Here is a 9,447-nt window from a genome sequence, read left to right on the forward strand (position 1 = left end):
GGACTAGTTATTTGAAGAAATTAATTCAATTGGGAGAAATATAGATACCTATTTTCTAATGCCTTGAGCCAGGTATAAATAATAAACGTAATGTTCTACAACCAGATTATCGCCGTGATCTGATTTTTGTGCAGCACAGTACTTACATCTGTGAGAAGGCATCTGAGCATGCCAGGTTAGCAAGGTGAGAACCGTCAAGAAAATATATATCCCGAGCCACAGAGTTAATAACTACCGGCTGCAGTTCCACCCTGTGTCCTCACAGCTGGAGAGCCTTGGTTTCTGAAGTGAGTGATATTATTGTAACCACTGGGATTTTGCAAGGTAGGGTGGTTTGAGAGCCAGGGCAAGGTTTGAACAGGCAAGGTGGAGAGGTCTGGGGCTGAATAAGATGTTATAAACCCCCAGGAGAGATGGCAGGGTCAGAAGAATGTTTGATGAGATTCTTATTTTGGAAAAAAGATTTTAAAAAAAAAGTTAATATGTCCCCAAATTCAGAGAGATCATCACAGGAAACTAGGGCTAGAGCACAGGCCAAGGGTGCTGCCACATGTCCGTCTGCCTGGGGGTTCTACACCTGGAGAACCCCTGAGCCAGACCATGGTCCCCTGCTGCCACTGTCACCCTCACCCACCCACCATTTCCCTCAGCAATTGGAATCATTTCCCACTCCTGCCTCTTCAGTCCGTTTCAGCCCGTTCTCTGGCATCTCCGTGAGAGTATTCTTTGCAAAACGCCCATCGTTCACACCCCTCCTTGCTTACAACCCTGCAGCCCTCACAGCGGAGCCAGAGCTCGGCACCAACTTCCACCCCCACCCCCTGCGGCTGTGAAGCCACTCTGCCCTTTTCAGGAGAAGCAGTGGGTCCAATTGATCATCTCATCAAAAATTCAATAGATGTATCATTTCCCTACGCCTCCAGACTTTCGGAGGACTTCTAGTGTATTAACAATTGAACTCATTGGCCAAAATTTAGAGTCGCCTCACCTTTCAGGTACCTCAGGGTTGAAGGAAAGCACATTACTTGGGAATACTTGGAAATAGGGGTATCCCAGGTTCCCTGACTTTTCAGACACCCTGCCCGGGGAGTTTGTGGCTGGGTAATTTGGATCTTGGCTCAGCCATGCCTCGCAGGGCCTCCCTGGCCTCCCTGGCGGGTCTCTCTTGCCTGGTGCGCCTTGCGGAGCCTCCTGGGTTTCCCGCTCATGGCCCTCACCATGATCATGCTTGGGCACCTGTCCACAGTTGGCTTCTGTGTTGGCTTCCCACCCTAGACTGGAGCACTGGCAGGACAGGGTCTGGTCTGCATGCTCCTGGAGAGTCGAAGCCCAGCTCGGTTGCCAACGCAGAGCAGGCGCTTATACAGCCCTGTGGCGAAGGAGCCGACGTCCCAGGGGCCGTTTCCCCACAGCCCCTGCACAGCTGGTCCGCGGGATTCATGGGACCTGCTTCTCCTTGCTGGACTGGGAGGGGCTCTAGATCTGAGTGCACAGCGCCAGATACATTGTGGGTGTCCAGCAGCCCTGGCCCAGATGCCCCGACTACACGGAGCAAGAAATAACCCCACAGGAGGGCCCACGGCAGGCCACGGCGCAGCTCTGCATGGAGACGCACCGTTCCCTCATCAACACGAGGCTCCTGTGCTCCCTCATGAGGGACCCTCAGCCTGCTTGAGGGTACTTCTCAAACCTGACCAGGAGTTTGTCAGACACATACCTTCCTGGGCCCACCTAGATCTACTGCATCAGGTCCTCCAGGAGGGGGCCCAGGAATCTCTATCATTAGCTAACTCTGCGAGCCACTGTTCCTGGCCTGCACTCCATCCTGCCGTCACCCGGGATCCCTGGGCACAGAAGACACAGCAAGCACAGTGTCAACTGCAACCCAAGGCAGAAAGCACAGTGGAAGCCGTTGAGGAGAGACAGGGGGAGGCCTTTCCTTGCACCCGCCCAGGTCAGCACTGCAGCAGGGACACCTCTCAGGGTTCTGGCTGAGACCCGAACCTCCTGATCCCCACTCCTCCCTCTACAAGAGGGCTGAGGATCTACAGAATTTGCAGGTCACTCTGGAGTTGGCCTTGGGATTTAACTGGGTGCCATCATGGTCCTTATCATTAACACTTCTAGAAAGCATTTACTACTGGACAGACACTATTCTAGAACTTGACATGTACTATTTTATCCCATAAATAGGAACAATGAGAGGCCAGTGCTAAATAGAATGCTCACCCTCTTCTCAGAGAGTTCTAGAAGGAACACCAGCCCCAGTTCCAGCCCTGCACACCCCCCTGCAGCAGCTGTTGGCTCTCGGAGATTGGTTCAGGCCTCCCTGTACCCACCTCTGTGTGCTTCCAGGGGCTGCGAAGCCTGGGAGGGAGGCGGGGCCCGCAGGCAGCCAGCTCGTCTCCTCAGGCCTCACCTGGGAGCTCAACGACCCTCAGATGTTCCCCAGGTGACCCTTCTCCATCTGCTAGAATCTCAGCCACAGACCTGAAGACTGCCGTAGCAGGGAGGCCTTTCCATCGGAACGAGGTGGGAACTGTGGTTCTTCAGCAGTGAGGATCGGGCTTGGAGGTGAGGGATGGGGAGGAAAAGCTCAAGGCTAGAATCAGTCCACTGTTATTGGGAGATGACCCACTAATTTATGGATTACGTTTGTATTGTATTTTACAGTTTACAAAATACATGGAATATATTGAGACTTTTTCATCCTCTGACTTCATTACAAAGGAAGCTTATTAGCTTCATTTTGTAGCTGGGGCAGTAACTCACTGGGGTCCTGCCGGTTGACCTAGGGCTCAAACCCAGGCCTTCTGTCTCTGACATTGTTCCTCTTCGACACAGGCAGATGAGAGCTTGTGGAAGAAAAAAAATAAATGACTGATTCTCCCTGGCTAAAGGCTGCAAGGGATATAGAGATAAGTAATATTTCTTTCCCAGGGACTTGAAGGTGATGCTTCCCCTCTTCTCTCTTTACACCCACAACCAGAGTCAGACAGTGGAGGTTGATTAGCACCCATCGCTGGGCTGACGAGAATAGTGTCAGAGTTGAAAGCCAACAAAGCCAGGGTCTCCCAGAACACAGTCAGGGCCCAGGCCCGGCTGCTTCTGCAAAACATCCCACAGAAGCGCTGACTTTTAATTCATACCACCAAGGAGCTATTTGATTGTTTCCTGGAAATGCTAATAATGCAAAGCTCATAAATACTAATGAAACACTATAGATTAGTGGAGCTCAGCAAGTAACCTAGGGGGCCTAGAAGAGAATTCTTAGATTAAAAAATATAAAGAATACCTTTTAATTGAATTTTCCCCAGACTGGGTTCCCAAATGTTAATGAATACTCTCTTTGGCTGTGGAGAGCAGACTCAAATAAGTACCTTTAAGAATGCAGAAGTGAGTTATTGACTTAGCTTTATCTTGAAAAGAAATCTATTTATTCTAAGGCTGCTTTAGGTGCCATGGGATGGAGGAGTTTAAGACAGATGGGAGGGGTAGGAGAGCCGAGCACATTGAGATAGACACATAATTCAAATGCATGCATCTATTTCAGCCAGCTAAGCAGCCTAGGTTGGAATTTGCTTATTATGTTTATCTTTCATGACATGAGCCTTCAATAATAGTAACTCCCCTGGAATGTACAAGGGCCCCTGATATCAAAACTATACCTTCGTCATTTGTTGCCAGACCCACACCTGGCACGGAACATGGCACGTATTAGATGTCCAATTAATGCGGGTGGATTGATAAAGAGCTCTCTCAAACATTTCCCAGAGCTCTTACATCTTGTTAACTTCTTCTAAAGGGCAGCTCAGATCACAGGGTTCTGCTATCATAAAACTCCCACATAAACATCAGCCCCATCTCTACCCTGGCCACAGTTTGCCCTTCTAGTTTGTCTCCCCATCCTCTCTCCCACCCGGAGCCCCAGGCCCATCAAAAGATGTCCTGCGCTCCTGCTCACAGTCTGGAAATTTCTCTGTCTGGAATATCTGAACATTCTTTTTACCCATATTTCTCTGTCAAAATCCCACTCATCGTTCAAGCTCCTCCTTAAGTGACTCCACCTTCAGGAAAACTGCCATAATATTCCCAAAGGCCTCAGCACCCTTCCTCTCTTTCTGGAAGACCCCAAAGTGGGCCCCAGATACCCTTCAATCATGTGGGGTGGTGGCGTCACTACCATGCTGCTGCAAAGTCACAGCGGCACTCGGTCCCAGGAGGGCCATGTGCAAGATCCAGTAAGAGAAAAGCACCCGAGTCTTCCCCAGCAGAGCAGAAAAGTCCAGCCCCCAGGGGAGCCCACACCTAGGTCACACAGAGCGAGGCAACGGCAAAAGGAAAAGGAAAATCCAACCAGAGGCGAGGGGTGGACAGAAGGGTGAGGGCTGCAGGTCTGCGGGGTTGCTTTTCCCCACAGACCGCCTGGCAGTGTGACCATGTGTGAGCAGACCCAAGTCCTGGGATGTTCCCAGACCCTGGGGACTTGGGCAGAGCCTGCAGCCAGGGGAACGTGGCTTCTCAGAGCGCTTTCCTTGGTTGTGTGTTGAGTTTGGGCAGCCAGCTGCTTTCTATAAACCTGCACTTGGGCAGGACTTGGTTCTTATGCTATGTTTCTTTATGCATTTGGGAAGTGTCTAACAATGGGAAATAAATCTCTTCGCAGTCTTTTCTACAATAGACTGGGATAAATGTTTAAGTCAGTCTGGGGAATAGCCAGGAATGGTAAGATTCTGCAAGTCCTGGGCTTCTTGCCAGAAATGGGTTAATTCCATACAAAGGAACTGGAGGTCCCAGAGTAACACCTGTGAACAGCTCAATCCTTGGGGATCTGGAACAAAACTCCCCAGAATGAGCAAGGCCAGCTCTGCCACTCACTGCATGACTTGTGCTTCTACCTCTTCAGCTGGGGATGGGACATAACGGTACCTTCTTCACAAGGGTACAGTGAAGGTTAGATGAGTTCATAGGTGCACAGTGCCTAGAGCAGAGCCTGGCATATAATAGTGCTTAATAAAAATTAGCTGAAATTATCACTATTATAGCATTACTTCAGTCTCTATGGTCAAAGGGCCCAATAGTAGGTGCCAATTTATACAGTTGGGAAAATTATGTAAATAGTGGCATCTGGGGTGGGGTCATATGCCAGCAGACCAGGACTGAGGTTGAGGGAGCCTAGATGGGTGCATGGGTACTAGGTATATGGGACATTTATAGATTATACTATGCAAGGAATTAGACCTTGAAGGACAACCATGGGATGCCACATGTAACACCGCACCCCGCAGGGCCATGCCTTTGTGCTCCAGTGCAAGGTAATGGGTGAGCCTGAGTTACCCGCTGGTGCTTCCGTCCAGGGCACAGCACCATCCTGCTGGGTGCTTCAGAGATAAAATGCATGTGGAGTGATCAGAAAAGTATCAAGTAAACCCTAACGTGAAGTAACAGCTCATCATTGCTGGCTCCTCCACTTGCCCACCATCCTTGGGTCTGGGTGTTCACCGCCCCTGAGTGGCCTCCAGCATGTCACCTCACCACTCTGGGCCTCAGGTGTGTCATCTTTCAGTGAGACAGTTGGCCAGGATGATCTCTAAAGTCTACAACCTGAAAATCAGTGATTCTGGTATTTGGGTACCAAGAGGTCTCTTAAATTCCCATGAATCATGCCTGACCTCAAAGTCTTGTTTGGACACAAGAACCTGTGGGTTCCAGGACCCAAGGGAGCCTCTGTGGCATGACACTAGAGAGCTGAGCCCTAGGGTGCCCGTGAAGAGGCAGAGGGGTAGTAAGCAAGAGATGCCACCCTGTGCGGGAACAGAAGAATGTCCCCGTACACTGAGGTCAGCACAGGGGCAGGGGGTCCAAACACCCCCGTTTTCAAGGAGCTGAAAGGCTCTTTACCCCTGAGACACAAAGGAGCAGGTAGTGAAAGAGTCTTGGGAACAGAAAGTAGAGAGGAAGGTGAGGAAGGGGGAGAAGGTGCCGAGAATCAGGCCCAGGAGTGGGGCCTGGGAAGGGGAGGAGGCATGCAGCAGGATATCAAGGAAGGCAGGGGTGGGCCAGGTTGAGGACAGTGTCCTCTGAGCCTGGAGGAGGCTCAGGTCCCCTGCCACAGGCAGCAAGGAATAGACATTGCATCTTGTGCTTGAGCTTTAGTTAGCATTGGAAATGGCAAGTTATGTTCATAGAGGGTCACATCCAGCAGTGTCCTGTGGGAAGTGGGCGGCCAGCACCTGGCAGGTGTGCGGAAGTGGGGAAAAGATTGAGAACTGCCACCACAGAGGGTCTGGAGGGCCAGCGCCTCCTCAGAACCCTGGCTACTCACATCGATTCACATACCCAAGAATTTGTGATCAGGTATTCTGCGCCAGATCGGATGGAATAGTAATGTTTGTATAGTAAACCCCAAAGTGTGTGTGTACACAGCAAGAACGGACTGGTGCTTATTGACCAAACGCACACATTTACCTTCTTCATTGAGTCACAATAAAATTTCAGTGGACTATTTGAAAATCTGCTCTTCTTTCTCCTCCCTTTGTAAACCTAAAACCTATGAGGCTACTAAAATCACAGGGCTGAGGATGAGCTCAGTGCTAGAGCCTTCAGAGCACATGCAAGGCCCCAGGTCCACCCCAGCATCACAAAACAGCCTGCCAAAAATAAGTAGGGGAACCATATACCCTCCACTGCATTTCTCTTCATGTCTCGGTTTTTCTCTCCTCAGGGGCTTTGATGGCATGCTCAGGCCCAGAGCTGAAAGAGGAATAAATTCCAAGTGGCCGAGGCTGTGTCCTCCGGGGCCCAGGACTTGCTCGCGAGTGACTTGGCCGTGAGCCCCACACAGCCCAGCACCATGGAGAGAGTCATCACCTTCTTCAACTCCATCTGGGACATCATCGTGACCAAGCACCAGGAGGGCATCTTCAACACCGTCTGCCTGGCCATCCTCCTGGGGCTGCCACTCGTCGTGGTTCTCACGCTCATCTTCATCTGCTGCCACTGCTGCTGGAGCCGGCCAGGCAGGAGCAGACCACAGCCCACGCAGAACAAGAGGAAGAAGAAGAAGAAGAAGGATGAAGAAGACCTCTGGATCTCTGTCCAGCCCAAGCTTCTCCAGATGGAGAAGAGGCCATCGCTGCCTGTCTAGCTCCCTCTGGGGCCAAGCCTCCTCCCGTCTCCACAGAGACTAGGGAGCAGGAATGCCTGGAGAGACGCACTCCTGTCCCCAGACTACCTACTCAACCAGGGAACCAATCTCAGACTCAGTGTCCCCATGGAGGGCACTCCCTGGGGAGCATATGGACGTGTCTTGCTCTGTCTTGGCCACTATGTGTCCAGTAGCCATGCCTCTGACGGCGACCCAAGCATGCATCCCACCTGCCTCTGCACACCCCATACCCCAAAGCACCAAGAACGTGAGTCTGTCCATCTTGACATAGCTTCCCCATGTACCCACACACCATCACCCGGGCAGATTCAGGCAACGGCGCAAGGGCAAGTCTATTCTGCTCATCTGATGGCTGTTGACTGTGTGCTCCGGGCCAGCAGCGCATTACACACACTTGCAGAAATGCCTTGTGAGAAGGCGTGGCTAGACTCAGGCACTTAGACCCAGTTGTGCAGCCAGGCAAGGCCCCCACGCACTGTCTGCTCCGTATTTCAGTCAGGTTGGAGACGTTGCCTCCCTATTCCTGTACCTACGCTGCCTTTCACTGGAGAGTCTGGCAGCCTAGCACTGCCCCTATTCCAGTGCAGATTGATACAGACACACCAAGTTCCTGTGCTTCTGACCCCTCACCTGTGCCCCTGTAAAGTCTGATGATCAAAATTCACTGAAAGCTCTTTTCTCACAACATTGTTCTCGTTGCCACTGATGGTATTCAGTGTGGGCCAAGACCTCTCTGGCACACTACCCCATAACCACTCAGCAAGGTGCCCTTTTCCAAGCAAAAACAAACAGCTCTTGGCGGTGACTGCTAGAAAACTATGGAAACCCCTCATCCACTTCAGTGGGCTCCAAGTGTATACCTGTGCAATTATGTTTTCCAGATGGAAATGTTAGATGCTACAACTGAGTGAGGCATCCTCTTTCTACCAAAGATTTTCAGTAGGAAAGGAATTAAGACAATCACAGCACCAACTCCAAGAATGCACACAGGGAATGATTTCATATGGTTGTAAGGGGTGCACGTGTGGTGCAGGAGGGACCCAGAAGTAGCAACTGAAATGAAAGTAGGATGTAGCTATAAAGAAGTTTATTAATATTTATCTTGAAGCTCAGGCAAGTACCTTGCACACAGTAGGTACTCATAACTGTAGTTTCTGTTTGATACATGGTGACATTATGGGTAAACTCTGATACCTCACCAATTCCCCCCAAGTGACCTTGTAAGAGAGCCCACTAACTGCTGCAATGGCTGGAACTAGGTACTGGGTTCCACAGGAGACTACATGCAGAGCGGAGGGGCAAGAGGATGCTCACGCCCCAAGGGATGTGAGGACATGCAAGCTCGGTCCCCAATGAGTTGAGCAGGCTCCTCCCCACCAGGCTGAGGTTGGGAGGCACAGTTAATCTACCATATGATGAACTGGTTGGCATTTTGATTGCATATGACCATATTACAAAGATGGATCATTCCCAATCTGGGAGCAGGTTGTACTCTAACAATTCATTTGCAGATCTTCTAGGGAGCACTCTTGAAATATTTTCCCACGGAAGCTGTTCTAGACAGTGGCAAAATCACTGCCTAATAGCACAGCTAAACTATGACATTTAGGGAAAAAAACAACATTTAAATTCATCAAGGCTGTGTGAATGGAGAAATGTACTCAATTTGCTTACTTGGGCTACCTGGTACTCACTTGCCTTCCAGGTACACTCCAGGTCCAAGGAGGGTGGGCACCTGGTGGTGACCAGGGTCTAGAACAGAACTCTGTGAACCTAACTTAGGCCTGCTTATGTGTCCAACCAGTCATGTTTGCCCTGGGGTGAGATTCCTTAGCGACTCAGGCCTCCACTCTTAAACCCCTTTGACCCAGAAAAAAAGCACTTTCTGATTCTGTGTCCCCTTGTCACTTGGAGAACTTGTTATAGAGCATCTGGCTGTCTCCTGCGTGTCCCAGGATGGCCAGTCATCTCCACACACCACATGCCTCCCGTGTCCTCTGCTGCCCACCAGGACCAGCTGGCCTTCCCATCCCCAGCTCTCAGTCCCTCTAACGAAGATGACTTGGGAGAGACATGGAGACCGGCAGAGACATGGGGTGTCAGGATCTGGGGGCATGGATCAACAGCATCAGGGACCATATGAGTCACATGGTTTCCATGGCAACTGGCCACCAAATTGAGTTAAGACAGCAGTCAGTTGGCTGCTGTGACAAGGCTTCTGACCCTAGGCACAGGGCCCCTCCATCTCCTCAACGCAGGGACTTTCTCCCACTCTGGAC

The 9,447-nt window shown here is 50.8% G+C and overlaps 1 protein-coding gene across 2 annotated transcripts in view; it reads left to right on the forward strand.

Annotated features, from left to right (window-relative positions):
- KIAA0040 overlaps positions 1 to 8,128 on the forward strand; it is a 31,221-nt gene extending 23,093 nt beyond the window's left edge. For both annotated transcript variants that reach the window (XM_081299709.1, XM_081299710.1), the window contains one exon: positions 6,725 to 8,128. In XM_081299709.1, the coding sequence (XP_081155835.1) occupies positions 6,854 to 7,147 (294 nt within the window). In that variant the 5' untranslated portion in view covers positions 6,725 to 6,853 and the 3' untranslated portion in view covers positions 7,148 to 8,128. The remainder of the gene's footprint in view (positions 1 to 6,724) is intronic.
- The last annotated feature ends 1,319 nt before the right edge of the window (positions 8,129 to 9,447 follow it).

Source organism: Spermophilus citellus, assembly GCF_964194105.1.
Source record: "Spermophilus citellus genome assembly, chromosome: 6".
In the NCBI taxonomy this organism is placed as follows: domain Eukaryota; kingdom Metazoa; phylum Chordata; class Mammalia; order Rodentia; family Sciuridae; genus Spermophilus; species Spermophilus citellus.